This window comes from Drosophila suzukii, chromosome X, assembly GCF_043229965.1.
Source record: "Drosophila suzukii chromosome X, CBGP_Dsuzu_IsoJpt1.0, whole genome shotgun sequence".
NCBI lineage: Eukaryota > Metazoa > Arthropoda > Insecta > Diptera > Drosophilidae > Drosophila > Drosophila suzukii.
This window is the reverse complement of record NC_092084.1, coordinates 3,806,699-3,829,516: the sequence shown is the minus strand read 5'-3', so window position 1 is coordinate 3,829,516 and position 22,818 is coordinate 3,806,699. Positions and strand designations below refer to the sequence as shown.

Here is a 22,818-nt window from a genome sequence, read left to right as displayed (position 1 = left end):
ACTTGAGAATTCCAAGAAGTGGTAAAAGGGGGCGGAGTGGAGTGCGGGTGGGGGGAGTGGAAGTGGCGACCAACAGCTAAGCAAACTCGCTCTTCCATTTTCTAGGTGAACTGAGCAAGCCGCTCTCTTTCTCGTCTCAGCTGGACTGACATTGCTATACTAATACTAATGTCATCGGAGAGGAAGAGCAAATAGATTGATAGAGGGGGGTGGGGGCGGACAGGGGGTTCAAGGAACGAAGCCAACACGCAGGCAGCAAAAAAGGGGGGCACAGCGACTTTTGAATGCGCTACTTTTATCAAGAGGTTCATACATTTTCGTCCCTGTGTTCGAAAAAAAGTATTGCATACTTAGTGGCGACCCTTATTGTCTCGTCAAATTGAAAGAAGCAAACAAAAATCGCACTTGAGACCGTTATAATTATTAAATTTAGTTTTTATAGCCGCAAAATATATGTCCATAAACTCAGCACAAACCCATATTTTGTTGATGGGACTTGCAAGTCGTATAAGTAATGGAGTTTTGTTCATTCGAAGGTAATAAAATTATTATCCAATTCGTACTATCTTTTTGCGTTAATTTCGTGAATCTTACACTAATGTACTTTTATCTGCAAATTTTACAGATAAAACATAAATATTAAATAATATTTACCTGATCAAAAGCATAAAAACACAAAAGGCAAAACTTGAAAGATATGTTCATGAACCCTACTAAGTGTAGGGTATAGTACCAAATTGCTGACGACGACAAAAGCGGTTCGCTCATAAGCGGAAGCAAAAAGAGAGCGCCGGAGCTGTCCCTTGTAGTTCCGCGATTATGCGATGGAATTTACATGATGTTTAGAAATTTTGTGAGTAAAATAAACGAAACGTATAATTACATACATATTACTACATACATATAAGAAAAAAACATTAAGTTGTATAACACTTTTAAACCGTTTGTTAAAACTAAAATATATAGTTAATTTTTTATTTTGGTAAACACATTGATTTTTAATGCTGGCATAGAAAATGTTAAAACATAAGATGTTAGATAGACAATATCTAAAACCTTAGGTAGATTCGCGATAGGGCATGGAAGACGCGTAACTGCTCGCGCATAAACGCGCGTTTGCCACCGCTCTCGGTCTCCGCTCTCTCTGCCCTCTCTCTCCACCCTCTGCAACCCCTCCCAGCCATTCATAGACCCCAAAACGGCGTACACATACGCGCCATATCTCCAACCATCCCGCCCCAAAAGCGATTTTCAGTCTTTGACCTTCAAGGTTCCTTCACGACGCGTCGCGCAAAACGGGAGAGAGCGTGTGTGCGAGAGCGTAGCGCCGCCGTCGCCGTCGGCGTAGGCGTCGGCAGCGCAGCGGCAGCGACGGCGAAAAGTGAGCAACGGTCGGCGAGTGAATTCAATTCCGTAAAAAACGTTTCGAGCGGCGGACGCGTGCAGCGGACGAAAATAAAACACGGAGAGCGAGCGGCGAGTGTGGAGGCAGTAAAACAGAAAACTAGAAAAACGCAGAAAACTAGCAAAGCAGAATAACTGTAAAACTCAAACTCAAAGACTCAAGAACACACTCGAAGAAAAATTGGTTCAGCTGTTACACGAACGATCGCGAGTGTGTAAATAGAGGAAAATAGTTAGCACATTTTTTTTTGCCGTGTGAGTGCAAGGAAGCGAGAGAACGAAAAAAAGAGGCAAAGAATGGATCGCGAGCTGAACGGGGCGATGAGGAGCGTGTCCATAAATAGCGCCCAACAGAATGGTCACAATAACGCCGTTGGAGGCGGTCGAGATGAAACGGACCGCGTGGGCGTGGCACAGGGGGCGGCACTGAGCGGTGCACCGGCGGCGACCACAAAATTGGGCGCCACAACCACAGCCACAAATGTTGTTAAAACGACAACGGCGGCGGCGGCGGCCACAACAAATTCAACTCACAGCAACAGCAGCCCGCAGCAAATTGCACTCTTGTCCGCTGCAGAGAAAACCAAGATGGTGCACGAGTTATGTCAGCAGCTGCTATTGACGGACGAGCAGGTCCAGGAGCTGTGCTACCGCATCCTGCACGAGCTGCGTCGCGGCCTGGCCAAGGACACCCATCCGAAGGCGAATGTCAAGTGCTTTGTGACCTACGTCCAGGATCTGCCCAACGGCAATGAGCGGGGCAAGTTCCTGGCCCTGGACTTGGGTGGCACCAACTTCCGGGTGCTGCTCATCCATCTGCAGGAGAACAACGACTTCCAGATGGAGTCCAGGATCTATGCCATACCGCAGCACATCATGATCGGTAGTGGCCAACAGCTCTTCGATCACATTGCCGAGTGCCTGTCCAACTTTATGTCGGAGCATAATGTGTACAAGGAGAGGCTTCCGCTGGGATTCACCTTCTCCTTCCCGCTGCGCCAGCTGGGCCTGACCAAGGGTCTGCTGGAGACCTGGACCAAGGGCTTCAATTGCGCCGGCGTGGTCAACGAAGATGTGGTCCAGCTGCTGAAGGACGCCATCGCCCGGCGCGGCGATGTCCAGATCGATGTGTGCGCCATCCTCAACGACACCACCGGCACCCTGATGAGCTGCGCCTGGAAGAATCACAACTGCAAGATCGGTCTGATTGTGGGCACGGGCGCGAATGCCTGCTACATGGAGCGCGTGGAGGAGGCGGAACTGTTTGAGGCCGAGGATCCCCGCAAGAAACACGTCCTCATCAACACGGAATGGGGCGCCTTCGGGGATAATGGTGCCCTGGACTTTGTACGCACCGAGTTCGATCGGGATATCGATGTGCATAGCATCAATCCCGGCAAGCAGACGTTCGAGAAGATGATCTCGGGCATGTATATGGGCGAGCTGGTGCGTCTGGTGCTGGTGAAGATGACCCGGGCGGGCATACTCTTTAACGGCCAGGATTCGGAGGTCTTGAACACCCGCGGCCTGTTCTTCACCAAGTATGTGAGCGAAATCGAGGCGGACGAGCCGGGCAACTTCACCAACTGTCGCCTGGTGCTGGAGGAACTGGGCCTGACCAATGCTAGCGATTCGGACTGCGCCAATGTGCGGTACATCTGCGAGTGCGTGTCGAAGAGGGCCGCCCACCTGGTGTCCGCCGGCATTGCCACTCTGATCAACAAAATGGACGAGCCCACGGTGACGGTGGGCGTCGATGGCAGTGTGTACCGCTTCCATCCCAAGTTCCATAACCTGATGGTGGAGAAGATCTCGCAGCTGATCAAGCCGGGCATCACCTTTGACCTCATGCTCTCCGAGGACGGCTCGGGCCGTGGAGCGGCCCTGGTGGCCGCCGTCGCCTGCCGGGAGGACATACTCAATAGCAAGAAGTAGGAGGAGCAGGAGGAGGAGGAGCCCATGGAGCCTCTGGAGCCGCTGGAGCAGCTGAAGCAGTCCTAGGAGAAACAGCAACGTACACACCACACCAAACACAGCAGACACGAAACCTAGTAAACGGCCACGGTGGCGTATGCGTAATAATTACAGTAGAGCCACGCTAACTCGCAAAGGCCCCATATATCACCCCAAAAAAATACAAAAAAAGAAGCTGCCACGATGAAAAGAAATCAAAAAAACCCATATACATCATATAGGGCATTTGCGAGTTGGCCTGGCCTCTGATTAGTATTTTAATTAGGCAAAAAACCAGGTTTTTAACAAGAAACGTAACAGAAAAGCCCCGCTAAGAGACGTTCTATCTCTTTCTCTCCTAGTTAAACGAAACAGAAAAAACATAAAAAACGCTATGCTTAATGATTATGGATCGATTTTCGATTTTTGTTGAAAATTTGTTATGCTATTATATACATTTCTATATATATATATATATATATTTTACAAAATCCATAATATACACACAAAAACATGAGGTATATATATAGTACAATTTGTGAAGCGAATTTCTTTTCGATTGAGACAAAACAATTTTTTTTTGTAATACCCCCGCCCAAAAACCCCGAAAACCCCCACAAAAGCGCCGAAAAACGGAGATACTTAAGAGCAAGCGAGAGAAGAAACTGTTATACTACTGTGCTACAAGCATTCTAGCATATCCTGCAGGACAACGGAAAGGGAAACTGTAAAACCGCACATTGTTAAAGCAAAAGCAAAAACGAAGGAAAAGCAACAAAAAACAAGCCGCTAAACAAGAGACAGAAAGAGAGAGAGCGAGAGAGAGAGAGAGAGAGAGAGAGAGAGGTATACTAGGTAATGCTAACGTGTCCTTTCTGTAACTGTAAATGTTTATATAGAACCTATTACGAAGCGTTATATGATAATACTGCATACATATATATTTACATATATATATAAATATAAATATGATATATTTAGCCACTATATTACTGATTTTTTTTTGTAATGTATTGCTTGTCTTTGTTTAGTGAATTTGTTTGTTGTTAACACTTAAGCAGGTAAAAACTAAACAAAAAAACAGTTTTTTTTTCTTTCGATATAGAAACGCACTTTGTGAGCTATTATTTATGTAATTGTACATTTGACCTAGTTTAGTGTTTAGTTCTTATCTTAGTTTCTAAATGTCGTCGAAGAAGCCCGCAATACAACCCAATATATGTCCCCACCCCAAGAAAAACCAAAACCCAACCCACAGATCCCTTAATTATATTTAATTATTGTTTACGAACAACAACAACGGAGGAAATGCGAGAAGCAAAAGGCAAATAAGCGAAATGAAAATGAAAGCAAATAAAATTTGTTCTTAATTCATACACAAGTAATTGTTATTTATTTCCCATAGTTCATCTTTGGTATTTCACAGTGATTTCGGTACTATTTGTTTGGTTATACTTTCGATATGGTTTGGTTTGGTATTGTTTTAATTGTTCAATCATCATTTTTGCAGCTGCTGGCCGGCATGCTCAGGCAACAACAAACTTAAACAATTCGCAATCAAGGCAAAACGAAGACACATTTTTTTGGTCTAATAATAAGCAGAGGAAGCCTAAGAAATATATGTTATAAAGAATATAGGAAAAACGAAGAACCAGTGTTTCTATTTTTCAACAAAACAAAAAAAAAAAGATTGTAAAATAAATTTAGCCCATGTTAAAAGATAAAAACCAATTGAAAAACTCTCGTTATCAAAGGGCGATTTAAAATTTAATTACTAAAAACAAAGAAACCCGCACATAAACTGCAAATCGAAGGCTCTGGGAAGATGAGATGAATTTAGTAAATGATATAAACAAATGGAATGTTTGTCGACAGTGAAACCAAATAAAAATGATTGAAACAGACAGAAAAAAAGTAAATCGAAAATAAAACGTGTTCTTTTGGGTCTAAAAATGCGGTATCTGTTTATTTTAAATTTTATTCTCGTTTTATGGTCGCTGCATTTTTTATTATTATTGTTGGTGCAGACTAAAATTATACATCATCAGGGGCAATAACAATCAGTCAGCACTTTGCCAGCTCAATTTTGTTATTTATATTACTCTAACATACCCTGCGCACAAAGTGGGCATTTTGGTTTTGTCGTGACCGGTATAGAACATTACATCATTATTTTCAGGGAGCACTATAAACTGGTTTTATAATTTGCACAAAAGGCATACATATATTTAAATTATTTTTTGATATACTTATCCATTTTCTGAACTCAATGAAGTATTTGTCTGAACTTTTTATATTTTGAAAACGATGCATATTTTTTAATTTTAGAAAACATTTTGAACTCCTTTTTTTGAAAAACCAATTTTTAAAAATAAAGTTTGTCATTGCCAATACTTTTTTGGATGTATATTTTCTATAACAATTCTAAATAGATCTATAAAAAATATTACAGGTAGAGTGGAACAAATAAAAATAGTTAATATGCTAAAAATTACATAGCTTTAAAGAAGGGTTTTCAAAAAAATTCGAAAATATTTTTTAAGATAGGATACGTAAAGTTCGTATCTCCCCCTTTACTAAAGGGTATTTCCATCACAGAACTTGAGTCTTACGTAGTTTTCTGCTGCTTTGTAGTCCATTTTAAATTGAATCATTTGCGGTTGAGTTTTCGTTTGACGCATTTGAATTACAAGTGCTGGGGATCCGAGGCGGACAAAAGGCTTGATTGAGCCATTGATCGTAGCGGGGAGAGTGGGGAGATATAGGGGCTGCTGATGAGGCGGTTAGGCAAACGTTCGATAGCCACTGGTGCAAACGCCAAAGTCTCGCCATAAAAAACGGGGGGGAAAAAGTACTTATTTTCTATTATAAAACCTCACAGAGCTCGAGTTCCGCGAAAGTTGTTTATAGAATTTCAAATGAAAACGATTCTCGTGTGCAACCCCAATGCACCGCAATCTCACCCAAGTCGCGATCACGTTTTACTGCGGCTCAAACCCAATTTAAATATCTCGAATGCAAATTTCAATTTATAAATGCTGAAAGCAATATCAACTCGACGCTGGCGTCGGGAATCCCAAATTGGAGATACCCTTTGGGTATTAACCGGGTCGAAAGTGAGATGCTTTCAGGGAAAATACCTTCTGGTATATTTAATATTATTATTTCAAGAAAATTACAAAAATTATATATTCATGTTAAATTGAGTATTAACTTACATTATAAACCTGAGATACCAGAAGAGTATATTTAAAAAATCTATTTTACCTTTTTTATTTTGGTATTTTTAAACATATTATTTTTAGAAAATTGTTAAATTTATTTTAAGCTGAAATTTCAAATCTAAAAATTCTTATCTATTTTTACTTTAATTTAGTACGTTTTAGTATATTATTTTCAGGGAATTAAAGGTAATAAATGTTGATCCATAAATTAAATTTACCTTAAATTGGAATTTCAAATCTTAAATACCTGAATCGTTTTATTCAATCAAGGAAAACTCTGGACTATTTTTACCTCAAGCTCGCAAGCCAATTGAAAGGCACTTGAAATCATTGCATTGCACTCGCCTTAACCCCACTTGGCTCCACTTAACACCTGATGCCCTTGATTGTCCCTCCTCTTTTGTACCCTGAAAGCCATCCAGGGGTATCCTTATCTCCCTACACTTGTGACTTATGAGGGGCTCACGCCCTCTCCATGCAATCGCAATGCATCGTGGGTGATAAGCGTTTGCACTTTCTGGAACTACCGATTAAACAGATCCCCCACGTCTTCAATGGTTTTTGTTTCAATTTCACTCGATTGTTCTTTCCAGAGAACTAAAGTTCTCACAAACATGGCTGCGTATGGGCAATAAGATATCATATGGTAGTTTTTTTTATGGATTTCCATACGCAAATATTCCTTGAAGTTTAATATTACATCATTGTGAAATTCTTAAAAACACTGCGTATGCGCAATATAATTAAACCATACGAGTTCAGTTACATTATCATTTAAAATCATATCCATTTTATTTATTGGGAGGTTTTTTAAATCTGCCATTTTTTCTAAGATCTTTCACCCCAAAAATATGTTTGATCCGAGTACACAATATATACAGAAGTTAAATAATTTATCAAAATATCGCGCATACGTCACCGAGTCCCCGAATCAGGTGGGCGTTGACCACGCCCCAGCGGAAAGTAGCAGACCCCTTCTGCGTCAGTTGAGAAAAGATTTATCATTGGGCGATTGGCGAGTCAACAAAATTCTTTTCAACATTTTTTGAGAGCTCTGACAGCTTTTTGTTGTTGTCGAAATTTTTGCGTTAATTTCGCGGCACTTTTACAAAATATGCTTTGTGTTTTCGGTGCGCCAGGCGATATGAATATCGAAGAATATTTTGTTTGCTAAAATAGTTTCAGAGAATCGAAATACGCAGTAATAAAACGATCTAGAGATACGGTCCCAGAGAGGGCTGACAAATTTGCTCTCTTGATCTGTAACTATGTATCTCGTTTTCCTTTCCCATTTTATATTTTATAACTCGCTCGCACCTTTCAGAGCTTTGCTTTGTTGTTATGCAAATGCTAAAAATCATTTCAAACGACAGCAAAATGCAATTTTCGAAAGTGTGAAATGGAAATGCAAAAGCGAAAAGCGAAAAAAAGGCAACAATCATGTGAGTGCCAAGCAACAACAATTGCGTCTCGCCTGTACAATCATATTCAATATTTATACCCACAATGTTCCACGTTTGTTTTTCATTTTTGTTTGTTTTTTTTTTACAATTTACAAGAGAACGATTGACAACTGTCGACTACTCACAGTGCTGTATAAAGTTTTTCGTCTTGAAGAACAGTTTTTAAAAATTAAGTCAAATCCTCAGTTTCCAGTGTGACCTTATAACAGCGTGTAAAATTGGACAGAATTTCATTAGCAAGGTCACACAAAGTTTCTATTTTTTATTTTAAATATTCTCTTAAATGCTTGGTTATTGGATTTCCCTTTAATTTTAATATATGTTAGAGGCTCTATAAACATTTCTCCAAAGATTTGCAATCGCTCGACGCTTTTGGATGAAGCTTTCACTTGCGGATATGGGTGTTGAAATCGAAATCTTGAAGCAGGTCGGGAGTCTTAAACCAGTTTAGACAAATGCAATTCACATATAATCATGACAGCAACATCAAATGACAGGAAGGAGCACCGTCAATGAAAATTGGAGTGGACCACTTTACAGGAACCAACTACCCAGTTGTCAATTAAAATCGGAATTAGTTCTCTTGTCCAAATAAAAAACAAAATGCTAAATTAGATAGGAAAACTTGATTGTAACCATGAACATTTTGATAGATATATGATAGTCTTGATAGTGAAAGAAGGGCTAATCAAGTGTTGATGATTAACATGGATTCGCTAACAACAGGGTGGTGTAACGTTTTAATAAAATAGCCTTATAGGTTGTTTTTTTTATTTTGCAAAATCATCCTTGAAGAAAAGAGTAAGAACTAAGACCAAATTCAAGTTATATTTCTGATTTGACATTCTTTGACATTCTCTTTCTTTTCCTATAAGCGGGCCATATCTCAGATATCAAATCTTATCGGTCGGCAACCGTGATAAAACCTTTGATTTCGCACTCGGTAGCTTGGACTTGACAATTGCAATGTTCTACGATTGCCCAGATATGGCGAATTAAGATTGCAAATAATCGCTTAATACGTGGGTATTCAAAAAGTAGTTAAGATGGCGAAGATATGTAAGCTATACATTCTAATTAACCTCTATAAAAAAATACATTGGTACAAATTTGGAACTAATACCATTTTTTTTCGTTTTTTTCCTATTGGGTTCGACGCTTTTCTACACCAACATTCCAAAACCACAATCAACAATCATCTACAGATGTTTGCCGTCATTTCCTTTGGCGATCTTGTTTTATTGCTGTTGTTTTCAGCGAATAATTGGGGTTATTAGTTTATAACTCTTTTGTTTTTCTGCGCCATGAAAACAATTTGCTTCTCCTAATTGTAGGGGTTTTTGTGTTGGTGAATACTTTTGAGTGCCGGTGTCAGCGATCGTGTGCCTGGCTGGGCAATTAATTTGCTGCTAACTTAGCAGCTTTAATTACATTTCAATTTAAAACCTCAAATACAACTCAAAATAAATATAATTGACACAACGAAAAAAAGCCCAGAAAAAGTGAGTAATTAAAATAACTCGGGAAAGTACAAACAAAAGCTGTATGAGATGAACTTAATTGAGTGATATAATACGGGTAATTAAGATGAAGATTGTATGGGGATCATCAATCAGGGGATTGTCAGCGAGCTATTTATTTTTGAATTACGTAAAACCGAAAAGTGCACTGGAAACTATTAAATACTAAATTACAATAGCCTTTCTGGGTTTTCAATTTAGCTTTTTAAACTGTAATAAAGGTAAATTGGAAAACATTAGTTTTATCTAATATACTACCCCATATATCACTCAAAGGTATCGGATTTGAATGCTTAGAACTAAGGCCAAAGTGTTGATAGTCTCTCATTACAAAAGTCCAAACAATAAATATTTAACGGGAGAACTTTAGATGTGTGTTCAAAGTGTCAGAATATTGATAATAATACGAAAAAGTGTTTCTGTTTATGGAAGGGCGGGCTGGTGAGAAGCTGTCTTGGGATACGATCCGTAATTAGAACACCCGATCATCCGCATCCGGATTTCAGGGGCAAGTCTATGTATATAAAGGCGTCGTAGTGCCGAAGGCCACAAACAGGGGTACAGTTGCCTCCGGCGAGACCTTACGATGGTCATGGCCACTCAATTGGTGATGTAAGTGAATGATTGAATGAAAGTGCGACGACTCGCCTCTAATCGCTAAACGAGCCCAAATGCAAACCAATTGAGCGGGTCTCTCGGCGGACCGAACCGCCAGAAACTGCCTCCAGGGCCTCCAGTATGGGTACGAGTATGGTTATGGGTATGGGTACTACGGGGTATTTTCGTCTCAATTAATGGGACTCAACCGACTCTGGAGGAGCTTGCTGGGCATACAAATTTATTTGATCCCAGACACTTGAGTCAATTGGCAGACTGATAAACACGAGACTTTCGTTAGCAGTTCTTTTGAATTTGTTTGGTCAGCAAAACGATCTGTTAATGGAAGAATTGATGATGTGGCAGATTGAATGGCGTAGTTGGAGAGTTAAGATGGATGGGGGAACTCAAAGTTATATAATATTTTATCAAAATGTTCTATTGTGGACCAAAAATAGGGTTTTTAAGGTTTTATGTTACGGGGAATTTGGGTTATTTAACCTCTGGTTAATCTAGATTGATCTAAAAGTTGTGTAACGTCTAATTAAAGACTTCATTTGAAATTTTATTTTAGATATGGTAAGATGATAAAAGTGAATTGATTTTCAGTTCTTAAACTACAGATTTTGAGTAAAAAGCAGTAACCTCTGGTTAGGATCCTTAGATCGTATCGATTTAAAAGTTTCACGTTAAGTTAATAGGAATATCGATTATTTATGCGAAAACGGGAATTCGAACCCAATAAATCTCCACCCCACGGGATCCATCGGTGTGCGCGAATTTCGTGGGCGGATGAATGTAGGGGGTATAAATTAAACACCTTTCTGGGGCGCTATAAACAATAACAACGAAATCGCAAGCTAGCAATACAAATCGGAGCAAAACAAAAAACAAATAGCCAATAGCGGCAAACGTAAACAACTGGCCAATTTGAGTGCAAATGGGACACACACAGCTCGGCTGATAACCACAGAGAATGCCAGTGAGACAACATGGAATAGATCACGTTTCTGCATTTCTCATACGGACGGGCCTAGTCGAGCACCCTACACCCTGCACCCTACACCCCGAACCCAAGGTATACCAACATGCAGACGCTCGTGCAATCCCCTGCAGTCCCCCGACATTCAACACTGGATATTTGCTGTGGTTTCGAAACTGACTCGGATCGTATATCTATATTTCTTGGAACACAAATGGTGATAATGCACGGAAATGATTGATAAGACAACGGGGGCAATTTATAAATAAATATCATATATGTTCTTCTAGATATATAAAACTGAATCTAAAACTTAAATAATCTATGCAGAACCCAAAATATTACAAATAACAAATATAAGTTTTTACCACATGTTCTTACTGCTAGGAACTGATTTTATTCCAAGTAACTCTTAAAAACGAAATAAATAAGTTGTAAGAAAAGTCTTTACAGAACTTGGAGATTTGAAGTAAAACCCATATACGTATTTTTTTTATAATCTTCCTAGTGATCCCTCAATCATAAATTACAAATGCCTGAAGAATAACGATGATAAAACTCGCGATTTCACTTGGTTATTACGTATAGCCCGTTTTCGCAACGATTTCGATTGGAGGTGACTAAACCGACGACTATGACCCGAGTCAGAACTTTGAACCGCTGTACAGGGCGCACTTTTACACCCCCTACATGGGTTCATTCATTCATTTGCCAACACAATAATCACTGCACTGGGCCCAGTCATTTAGCAACTATTCAGCCAGGGCCATATATACTATGATAATTACCTGAAAAATGTACGGGTACGGGTATGTTAGCAAATTAATACAAACAAAACAAATGCAATTCGATCTCGAACTGGATCTCGTTGTCTTCCGCTTCTCAATTGCCGTAAAACGCAGTTTGAGTGGCTATTGCATAAGTACCAGATGGAAATCGAGCACTTCATTGGGATTATATTGACGGTAGATGGAATATTCTGGGATGGGGCTTCAACTGAGAGCTACGATCAATAAATGTATATCACATCCATTGAACTTCAAAGATCTGAATAGATAAGTTAAACAAATTTAAGATTAATAAAGAATTATATTAACGAATATGAAGTGAGGGAAAAATTCCAGATCCCCCGATAATCACAGGTCAAGTGGCAAGGCAATCTATAAAGACCCCTCCACAGCCCCAACACCTCGAAACTGCTCTCTTTTTGCACCTCTTGTTTACGATTATAAACAATAAACATATTTATGATCGGTCATATAGAATAAAACTCACTAAAACTCGACAATGGAATGTTTGCGAATTTTTTCTATATTTTTTCGGAATCAGATAGAAGTGGGCATGGGAACTGCAGGAGGGGTGAACACTGGCCCCATGTCAAGCGCATTGGGAGTGTAATTAGAATTGTTGCCGAACCTCAAGTTGATAAGCCCACACACATGAAACAAAGACCCGAATGGAATTGGATCCAGGAGGAGAAGCGAATACTCTTAATCGATATCGCTTAGAAGGTTAATGGAAGGAGAAGGTGGTGTTATATAGTATACTATTTCACAATGACTCAGCTTACTACGAAATATTATTAATAAACTATTATTAAGTAGCGGAGTACTGATTAAACTTAAAAGCGTTTTCCGTTTTAGGTCTTAAAGTGGTTATAAATACGCAATATTCTGTGCTCACCATGTTAACTGGGCCTACACACGTCTACCATCTCCCAAAAAGTTTTATAAGGATTGGCCAACGAAAGATCAACAAAGTTGGTAGTGTTCATACCCCCACTTGACTGATAAGCGAATTCAAATGGTAATGCTCTGCTCCTCTATAGTTAATTTTTATTGATCGGTCCCTTTGATTAACAGCTCAAATTTACTAGGTACTTCTAGAGCGACTAAAGTATTAACCATAATGGGTTTTACCTGTTGACTCATATATTATGTGATTAAGTTTAAAATGTGGTTGATTCATAAGGAGACTTGACTAACACTTGACGAAATAATCGTAAGACTCGTAAACTTTTGTAGATAAGAATAAATCTATTTGTGATAAACATGTATCTTTTAAAGAAATACGCCTTGCCAAGAAATATGATATGTTCCACTTTAAGATCTACGTAGTACATTTTTACCAACTTGTGAGCAAAGTTGATTTACTTAATATATATCTACCCTTCCCGAAACATGGTTCCATTAAGGCTTGTTGTGCCCAGAGATCGGGCTGTCCGATAAAGTCAATTCACCCCAATCGACGTGATTCTGAAACGAGTCCGATAGATGAAAGTAAAAGTGCAAAAGCCAGTCGGGCGATAATACCCCTCCAGAACCCCTGATAAGCATTTAACGTACCCGGACATGGGGTTATATGCGTACTCCATGTAGTAAAATCGCCTCCGCTGTCGGGCAGTAATTAATTCATGTTTTTTTTGTGGTCCTATCTCTTGCTTTATATCTACCAAAATCTGTCACTTTTTTGCACCACTGAGTGGATTTACTATTTTCGGCCCCGAGATTGATAAAACCAATTCTGTTCTTTGACTGGGGGTCTTCGGCGGTTGATTGGCCATTATTCTTGTCAAGTACCTCCAACGAATATTCCTCCCCGGGGAGCTTATCAATTCGAAATAAAATATATATATAGAAAAAAGGGGAGGGGATTACTGGTTTATAGAAAAACCGGCACAATTGAATAAATCAATCGTTAGCCAAGAACTTTCCCTATCAAAGGAATTCGATCGCCTTTTGGCCCCCCGGCCGATAAGCTTTACGTTCCAGACTCCGGATGCGGCAATATTTTACGGCCGACCAGTGCAATATGGAATGCGATCGTTGATCGATAGTGCCGAAATAATTCCAATAGCCTTGGGATTTCAAGTGCCTCAGCGGGGGTGCAGTGGGCCATTCTGACCACATTCCCGAGGCTTGACGACAGTTACCAATTATAGAGTTGTGTTTATGGATCCCCAATTTATGGCGGCTAAAGTCATGCGATGCTGTCCAAATTTCATTCATATTTTAATGGCATTGATAGGCCTTACTCGATTCAACTGGAAGTACAAATAATGAGAATAACTAGTTTATTTTTAAAAGGTTTAGCAATTCCAGATAAGTTTACAAGTTTTTAGCAATATGTAGGGTACAGTTTGAAAAGATCGAAATGTATAATTTACAGGTTTAATTTTTAAAAAATATTTGTATTTTCTCAATTGGTTTTTTTGGCAAGTATGGCTTACGATAAATCGTATCGGATATTTTTTCCTTATAGTAACGGTAAAATTCAACACTGAACTTAATAACCGATTCGTTGAAGTGGAAAATATTGGTAAGTTTATTGTAAGCTTTACTATTTGTTTCATAACCGGTAATGAAAAAATGCATCGTATCGGGTATTATTTTTTCGAACGGTTACGGTAACTTCTGTCGGTAACATTGATCTTCTATAAAAGAACCGCTAAGAAAGAACCCATTGCTACGGTCATTTCATTGGTACAATTGATTGTATCGGGTATTTGTTTGGTTAACTATAACGGTAAAACCTATCGCAACGGGCATTTGTTTGCCAGCGATAATGGTCGAAGCCAGCTGTCTTGCTTGCGTGGAAAAGTTTGGCCGCCTCGCCTCGCCGATGCCAATCAATATCAATAACGGCACTTAACAAAGGGCCACCGACAGATAGAGATACATAGTCGAGCGATTGAGTGTTCTGTCGTCTTTTTTGTCGCCAGTTTGATGATGGTTAATCAATGGCAGTTGCTCAAATATGCAATCAGCGGACATAACCTCAAAGGGCGGTCTCAAAGACGCCCACGCGCCAGAAAGAAAGGGGGAGATAAGAGAGAGAGAGTGAGAGTGAGAGTGAGAGGGAGAGGGAGGACAAAAAGTGTGTCAGTCAAAGTCGACACACGCACATATACATACATACATAGTCACCCGCCGAATCCTCTCCCAACAACAAATTGCGTGGGAGTGGCAACAGAAAAATTTGATACAAAAACCGGGAACGATTGTGTAATCTAGAATTAGTATTAGGTCCACTACGTATAACACATGTATGTATGTATGTATGCAAATACATACATATGCATACACATATGCCCGAGTATTGTAATCAAGGCGAACTTATCAAAGTCAGGCGTACGAAATTACTGCAAGACTCTCGCCGTAATTGTTGTTTTTCTTCTAGTTTTCTGTTTTTTGTTTCCATTGAGTTTTGCCCTTGAGTTTGTCCTTTTGGAGCAGAAGCAGCGACGTCGGCAGAGGCTTTTGTTATACGCGGTGGCGCATGTAAACTGGTTTTGGTATAACAGTTTTAAGCGCGCAAGAGAGAGCGGCTCTCTCTGGCGGCCCACACCGACACACCAACACACATGCGCAGGCCGGTGACGAGCCTCCTACGCGAGTGTGTGTCTGTGTGTGTGTGAGTGAGTGCTGCACGTGTTGCCAAACGCAGAAAATGCGATAAAAAAAGTTAAAAAAAACAAGCCAGTTGAGAGCCACGACTTTTTTATACCCGCTAAGCGAAATGTGTTGCCCTACCTCCAAGCGTACTTTAAATCAAAACTTCACATAATCAATAAAAACTTAATTTAAAAATGCGTATTTTGCGATTGAACCCACTGGAAATATGAAGCATAAAAGTAAAACGCCACCTGTCGGCATATACTGATTGAATTTTCGGTCCTAAAATATATTGTAGCCTACTTCTAAGGGCTTCGCGTATTCAAATATATGTAGGTCTTAAACTGAAAAGTTAAATATTTTTTATATTTTTATTTTAAACCATACTTTTGGGTTAACATGCCGTCGAGATAACATATTCCCAATATACATATGCCCTTTTTTCACTATCAAGCTAATGGGCATCGAAACACCATGACCCCACCACCTTGTGAACCGTTTGGGGCAACAATTCCGATTCCCCGGCGAGATGATGATGCAAGTGCTTCTAATTATAGCCCGCCGGTGGCAAGCGCCTGCGCGATGTCCTGCCGAAAGGTTAACTTAAGGTGAAATGGCCACAGGTTGCTGCCCACGCACACAGAGACGGCCCACGTGCTTGTGTGTGCTTACATAAGCGGCACTTGTGTCTGGAAATGATTGGTATTTTAAAATGTTACATACATTACATACATTTATGGGGTTATTGCAAACACACTGAGTAGGTTTTGAACCTAGAAGAAGTATGGAGCCTTACAGTTCATAACCTGAATTCAGTCAAACAGGCAGAAGGTTTTGAAATCACAGCCAAATGTTTTAAAATAATTTAATGCGCCACAAAAATAATAAATCAACCATTCCCATGCAAAATGTTTAAGCTAGCCGACTTTCAAAAACCAACGTTCGTTCGTGAAACCCAAGTGGCAACATAAAATGTTTTTAAAATTAAGGTGGCAGCACAACAAGAATGTGGCAACGCCAAAATGTATATTTTGCGGTATTTCTGGTATATTTAACCGCACGGCCGTTGGTTATACTAGTTGGCGATAAAGAGTATAATAACAATCGATTACGGCAAAGCTCTTGAATATCGATGTTACTCCCATCTCTAGCAACAATGGTTGTTGTTCGAAATCACCGCAAATATTGTATATCCCCCAGTTAATATAAAATAACGCTAGGCAGCTCCCCGCACGATGACAACCGACGAGAGCATAATGGAGGAGATGCTGGGTAAGTTAGCCCCCAATCCGGCAATGGGAAACCGCGGAACTCAGCGCATTCTTCCTCTTCCACCGCACCGCACACAGAAAGAGCAACAAATCCGGCAAAGAAAATCGACGAACTGGGCGTGCAAATGTTCTGCATTGTGGTCAAAAGCAATGCCCAGCTGGTCCACAAGGCGCAGGAGATGATTGTGGCCAAGGTGCGGTCCACCAATGTAACGGAGGCGACGCGAGCGATTTCGGTAGGTGATATATATGAGACTATTGCATTATCCCTTCTGCCACCCACCCCGCCCATTGTCTCTGCCTAACGGTAAAGGGGTGTGTGTGTGGGAAAAGTACGGCCCACTGAGACCACACACACACACTCACAAACAACGACGCACAGTGGGCAAAAAGCACACAGAGTCACACGCACTTATGTGGCTGCCTTCCATTCGCAATAACAATTGTTATCAATTGTGGTCGAAATTCGTGCCTGTATTGTATGGCCAGCTGGGTACAAAAGTGGCTAAAATAATATGCAACAGATAGCGGCATTTTCATTTGTCGGGAGCGTTAACTTTGCTAACCAAATTCATATTTTTTTTTAAATTTTGATGTACCATCTTATAAAATATGTATTCCTAAATGCCTTCATTTCTATATACTTAAATTATTTATTGTTTGTCATTGAGTGTATATAAGATACTTTTTCGTATGTTAGGTTCGTAAGCTTTCCTTTTTAAATTTAATATTATTTTGAACTTTTTATGTACCATCTTGAACAATATGTTGTTTTTAGTTTTTTTTGTTTAAAGGATCCCTACCTATAATATTTACATTATTTTATTAAATGTATACTTTATTTATAATACATCATTTTAATTTTAATTTGTTACATACAATCCTTAAAATTTTACAATTTCCACTTTTTTCGATTTTGTTTTAATGTTCCTGATAGCCAATATGTTTTATAGTTAGGCATGTTATAACTAACTAACGATTAGGAAAATAGTTTACTTTCTTTTCCTTAAAGTAACATCCCTTTTGATATAGTCAATTATAAATGTCTATTACCTCATTTTTAATAATAACAATATTTTAGAAACTCCTTTGTGCGATCATTTCTTAAGTTTATATTAAACTCTCTGTTTAGCTGCTGGAGGAGTGCATGACGCAGTGCGGCGAGGAATTCCAGGACGAGGCGGCCAAGTTCCGCTTCCTCAACGAACTGATCCGCCTGGTGTCCAAAAAGTACATGGGAGCAGAGACGCCACACGAGGTGAAGCAGCGCATCATGGAGTGCCTGCTCCTCTGGACCACGGAGTTCCCGCAGCGCCAAAAGATCCGCGATGCCTACGACATGCTGCGCAAGGAGGGGGATATCGAGCACGGCACCACGGAGTCGGCGGTGGCCAAGAGGGAGAGTGTCCTGGGCACCATCGACGAGGCCATGTTCGCCAAGCTGATCAAGAGCAATAACCCGGAGAACTTCAAGAGGGCCAACCTCCTGCTGCAGTACCGGATGGCGCAGGAGGCGCGACGGAACAATCTGTTGGCCCAGCACCGCTTGGTCCTCAGCGAGGTGCAGGAAACGATGCAGCTGCTCAACCAGATGCTGGACACCTACGACCCGTCCAACCAGGACGTCAACGAGACGCTGCACGAGCTTTACAAGAGCTGCAAGAAGCACAAGCCCATCTTCCAGCATCTGCCGCAGCTGCTGGACGACTCCGATGCCCAGCTAGTAGGTGGGTGTGATTCTCCTACAGTGGCTTACACTTATGCCCTTCAATCACAGCTTTTAGTTCATTAAAATAAGTGTAATAAGCTCATACCAACATGAAAAAGTGATCAAACAGATTTGGTTCACATAGCTACATTAGAAGCTTATTTAGAATCTTTCCTTTCCAAAAATAGTGACAAGTGCTCATGGTTGGGTGAAATCCTCTGCCAGTTACGTACATGTTTATAATATATTCTATTGTCCTACATATGATGAAAATTTTTAGTCAATGGCGATTTCTTTTTAATTTTAGAAAACAATTTTTTTCATTCAGTAGATTTTATTTCTTACACATTTAGGTTAATACTTATGTTTTTGAATCACAGCTGAGAAAGAACTTGCCTTCCATGGGTCATCTAATTAGTATAAATAATTCCTGAGAAGCTTTTTGTCATGTTATATTCTGAAGAATTATTTTCAATAGTACTGTGATTCCACTGTTGCAGGGCTCTAAAAAATATATATATATTAACCCCTTAGCCTCCATTCACAGCCGACACCCTGGACGCCAATGGTGCCCTACTCACCACCATGCAGCGCTACAAGCTCCTGGTGCCCTCGCCCACGAGGAGCACTGCTCCCGCCCTGACCACGAGTACTTTAACCACATCCGCATCCACTGCAAAGGCCACTCCCAGTGCGACCACAGCTGTCGGCTCCAACAACGCCCTGCTGCTGAACGAACTGCTCGGGGATTTGCTGATCAGTGGGAGCAGCGAAGGTGCTCCGAGCACCTCAACTATACCAAATACCGCCAGCAGTAATTCCAATGCAACCACGGCCACCGGTGGGGATCCGCTGGCCGACTTGAGTGACATCTTCAGCAGCGCCCTGGCCGAGAGCGAGGCGAAGCAGAGCCAGAGCCAGAGCCAGCCATTCCAGAATGCCACCACGTTGCTGGAGCCGCAGGTCCTGAGTCCGGGCGCAACGACCGAGGGACTGGCCAATGGCAACGGGGGCGAGGCCAGCAAAGTGCCGGGAACGGCCAGAAAGATGCCGCAGATCGACATGCTCAGCGAGGAGCTCTTCCAGCAGATCCTGCCCACCCAGGATCGGATGCCCAGCTTCAAACGCGATCCCGAGAAGCTCACGCTCAACGACTTGGCCCGCGAAAGGATGCAAGTGAAGGCGCCAGAGGAGCCAGCGATTGCTACAGCTGCTCCTGTTCCTGCTGATTCTGTGGATGATGTTCCCCTGCTCAGCGAGGAGGTTGGAAAGAACGAAGAAGTGGTGGCACCTGCTCCCGTGGCAGCTGTTCCGCCGGCCAAGACGCTTAGCGAGATTCACGTGGACCTGGACACAATTCAGGCCACCGGGGAGCAGCGCATCGTCCTCGACGACGACGACATGCAACTTAGTCTGAACTTCACCAGCGATCGGCCCGGCCATCGTGTGTCGGTGATTGTGATATCGGCCCAGAACAAGAGCCGCCAGCCAGTGCGCGACTTTCAGTTCGAGGCCAGCGTGAAGAAGGTACGAAGCTGGCAGAGATTAGTGCGTGTTCAGAGGGACTAACCTGATTTTCTTCCCTTTTAGCCCTGCAAGGTGCGCCTGCTGCCGCCGACGGACAGCCAGATGCCGCCCCACAAGCCCTTCCGCCCGGCCACGCCCATCAACCAGGTGATGCTCCTCCTGAATCCCACTGGCAAGGCCGTGGATGTCACCTGCATCGTTGGCTATAAGCTGGGCGACGACCCAGATCCCATCAAGGAATCCATTGTGGCCCAGGGCATCGACTACGTGGACTAGAATTCCAGAAACCCAGACGCAGCTTAACCCGCTCCCGTCCACTTAAAATCCATTAAGCCCCAAAACTTAGAGAAGCAAGCGATAAAAGTCAATTGGCCACATCTATGTTAGTCCCCCTGTATTTGCATTATCTAAAAGATAAACTTGGTTTTAGTTTCTGTATTGTATGTACTTTTATGCCCGTAAGATTTTATTCAAATTGCATTTTGCATACACACGATTTAGTCGTACTATAATTATGTATCAAAGGTTTATAAATTATGAAAAAGTCGCTACAAAAGCCAAGCGCTCATTTTCAGAGGTATTCTCATTTCTCTGTTGAATTGTGGGTGTTGTTTTGATGATGCTTCAGTTCTGGTTGGTGTGTTGCGTATTTGGAGTCATCGCTAATGTCTGTAGTGCCAAAAATTGAGAAATTATTTGACAGAGCAATTGAATGACTTGGTTCCCAACGATTGTCTCGCTTGTTTGGCGGTTTGTGAACTATCTCGATGGAATATATAACCACTTTCTGATTTTTAGGATCATTGAATAAAGGCAGGTATATAGAAAATATATCAAAGAGGACTATGAGCAAAGCTGGCAGTTTTTGAAAACAATTAGAACGGATAAACCCCTCTTGGCATGGGTAATAGTTATAAACATTTAAATGATTAAATTTAGCCGATTTCAAGCAGGATTCATTTACATTAAAATGAGTTTAGATGTTAAATGAGCTTTCAGCTGTATATTGATTAAAGTTCTGTATAAAAAGGACTTCGGCTTGTATAATGGCAATAGTTAAATAGTTCTTACTGCCCTTTGAGGAGACTTACGTGAGAATCCATCAGGAGACAATCATCCACCCACCTGGAGACAATCAACTCAGCAGGACTCTTGATGGCGACACGCTGATCGCAAAGCTTACAAATTGCCTAAATTCTAGCGCCTAGCTACTACTATTTGCCCACAATCTCGTCCTTGAAGGACAGGGCAGTGATGGCCTTGGTGTGGCCGGTATAGTCCCTGGTGGTTTTCTTTTCCTTCAGGTTCCACAGTCGGGCAATGCCGTCGGACGAGGCGGTGAACAGCCACTTGGAGTCGGCGCTAAAGGCGGCATCCCAGACCCAATAGTTTTCGATGCACAGCTCGAGCCATTTTGTGAAGTCATCCGTCTTCCAAATACCCACCGTTCCGTCGCCCGAGGTGGTCAGCAGGAGCCTGGAGTCCGGACTGAATTTGCAGCGCAGTATGTAGCGCTTATGGGGAGTGATCTTTTGTTTGGGCCTCAGCGTGCTCATCTTCTGATCCTGACTGGTCAGCGACCAGATGTAGCAGTTGCCCTTGTTATTGGCCGCCACCAGATATCTGCCGTCCGGCGAGATGGCCACATCCTGTATGGAGGCATCCACCTCGGGCACGATCCTCTCGTGGCGCTCCGACTTGACGTCCCACAGAAAGACGCTGCCGTTCTGCGACCCTATGGCGATCTCCACCTGGTTGGGATGCAGGCAAGCCGCGTTCACGGGCGCCTCGCAGTCGAACACCCTTGAGCAGTGCGGCGGGGCGGAGACCATGTCCCAGATCCTCACGTGGTGATCCTCGCCGGCGGTGAACATCCAGTTTCCGTCCTCCTGGAAGCCCAGCCGCGTCACATTCTTCTGTACCCCGTCGAAGTTGATCACCGGGGCGGTGCAGTTGGACTCCAGGTCGTACAGCCGGATGCACTGGTAGCCGCAAGCCGCCAGGCGCGTCTTGTCCGGAGTCCTGTCCAACGCGTTGACTTGCTGGAAGATCGATGGTTGTGCATATGAGGATATTGGGTAAATGGAGTTTATCCTACCGAGGTCTCCACGAATCGCATGGTCTTGATGCAGTTCCCCGTGTGCGCCTGCCACACCTTTATCGTGTGATCGTAGCCCCCGGTGGCCAGGATCAGCTGCTGTTGGTCCCCCATCCTTGTGTTACCGCTTAATTGACAGATGCCGCGATTTATCCTCGCACAATGTTTTCATTAAATTCGGCAAAACAAAAAAAACAAGACTGTTATCGATAACCGAAGGCATTAGTTCTTCGATATCGATAAGTTACGCGGTGTTGGTAAGCGCAATTTCGGCTTTTAAACTTATATTTATGAAATATTAGGGTATTACCTCAACTTTTGAACATTTTTTGTCAGGTGATCCATACAAAATGCAAATAATTTATAAAGCGTACAAAATCGAGGTACGTACATACATAAGTAAGAAATACTAATTTTTGTTTAATTTCGTCACAAAATTTAATATGAATAATTCTGATTGCCGACAGTTCGGTCGTATCTAGTTTTCTACCAAGTAAATAATATGGGTAATATTTTGTTTCTTTAAAAATACGTTTGAAAAACTAGAACAGAACCCCAATCGTTTTTTAATTAATTAAAAATCTTTCATCTTGTCAGCAGAAATGTAAAAAAAGGAGTTTGACCCCAAATCCAACTGAAATTCGGAAATGATCAGGGTTCGAAACAATGAAATAACT

General features: G+C 41.6%; 3 protein-coding genes across 5 annotated transcripts; 2 read left to right on the top strand and 1 right to left on the bottom strand.

Annotated features, from left to right (window-relative positions):
* The first annotated feature begins 1,401 nt into the window (after positions 1–1,401).
* Hex-A (Hexokinase A) lies at positions 1,402–4,738 on the top strand. Its single transcript, XM_017081783.4, has one exon. The coding sequence runs from the start codon at positions 1,702–1,704 to the stop codon at positions 3,337–3,339; it is 1,638 nt and encodes a 545-aa protein (XP_016937272.3). The 5' UTR covers positions 1,402–1,701; the 3' UTR covers positions 3,340–4,738.
* Positions 4,739–16,650: 11,912 nt separating this feature from the next.
* On the top strand, positions 16,651–20,617 carry Gga (ADP-ribosylation factor-binding protein Gga). 2 transcript variants are annotated; one of them, XM_017081455.4, is made up of 5 exons: positions 16,652–16,809; positions 16,887–17,044; positions 17,941–18,535; positions 19,064–20,043; positions 20,107–20,617. In XM_017081455.4, the coding sequence occupies exons 1-5, from the start codon at positions 16,773–16,775 to the stop codon at positions 20,317–20,319; spliced, it is 1,983 nt and encodes a 660-aa protein (XP_016936944.2). In that variant the 5' UTR covers positions 16,652–16,772; the 3' UTR covers positions 20,320–20,617. The 2 variants fall into 2 exon arrangements, with proteins under 2 accessions (XP_065723773.2, XP_016936944.2); XM_065867701.2 differs by lacking the exon at positions 20,107–20,617 and having other exon boundaries at positions 16,651–16,809; positions 19,051–19,608.
* On the bottom strand, positions 20,464–22,365 carry Lst8 (MTOR associated protein, LST8). 2 transcript variants are annotated; one of them, XR_010654757.2, is made up of 3 exons: positions 22,142–22,365; positions 21,169–22,085; positions 20,464–20,712 (listed from the first exon to the last, which is right to left on the bottom strand). XR_010654757.2 is itself a non-coding variant. In XM_017081458.4 (2 exons), the coding sequence occupies exons 1-2, from the start codon at positions 22,253–22,255 to the stop codon at positions 21,258–21,260; spliced, it is 942 nt and encodes a 313-aa protein (XP_016936947.1). In that variant the 5' UTR covers positions 22,256–22,365; the 3' UTR covers positions 20,464–21,257. The 2 variants fall into 2 exon arrangements, 1 of the variants encoding a protein (XP_016936947.1); XM_017081458.4 differs by having other exon boundaries at positions 20,464–22,085.
* Between the last annotated feature and the right edge of the window lie 453 nt (positions 22,366–22,818).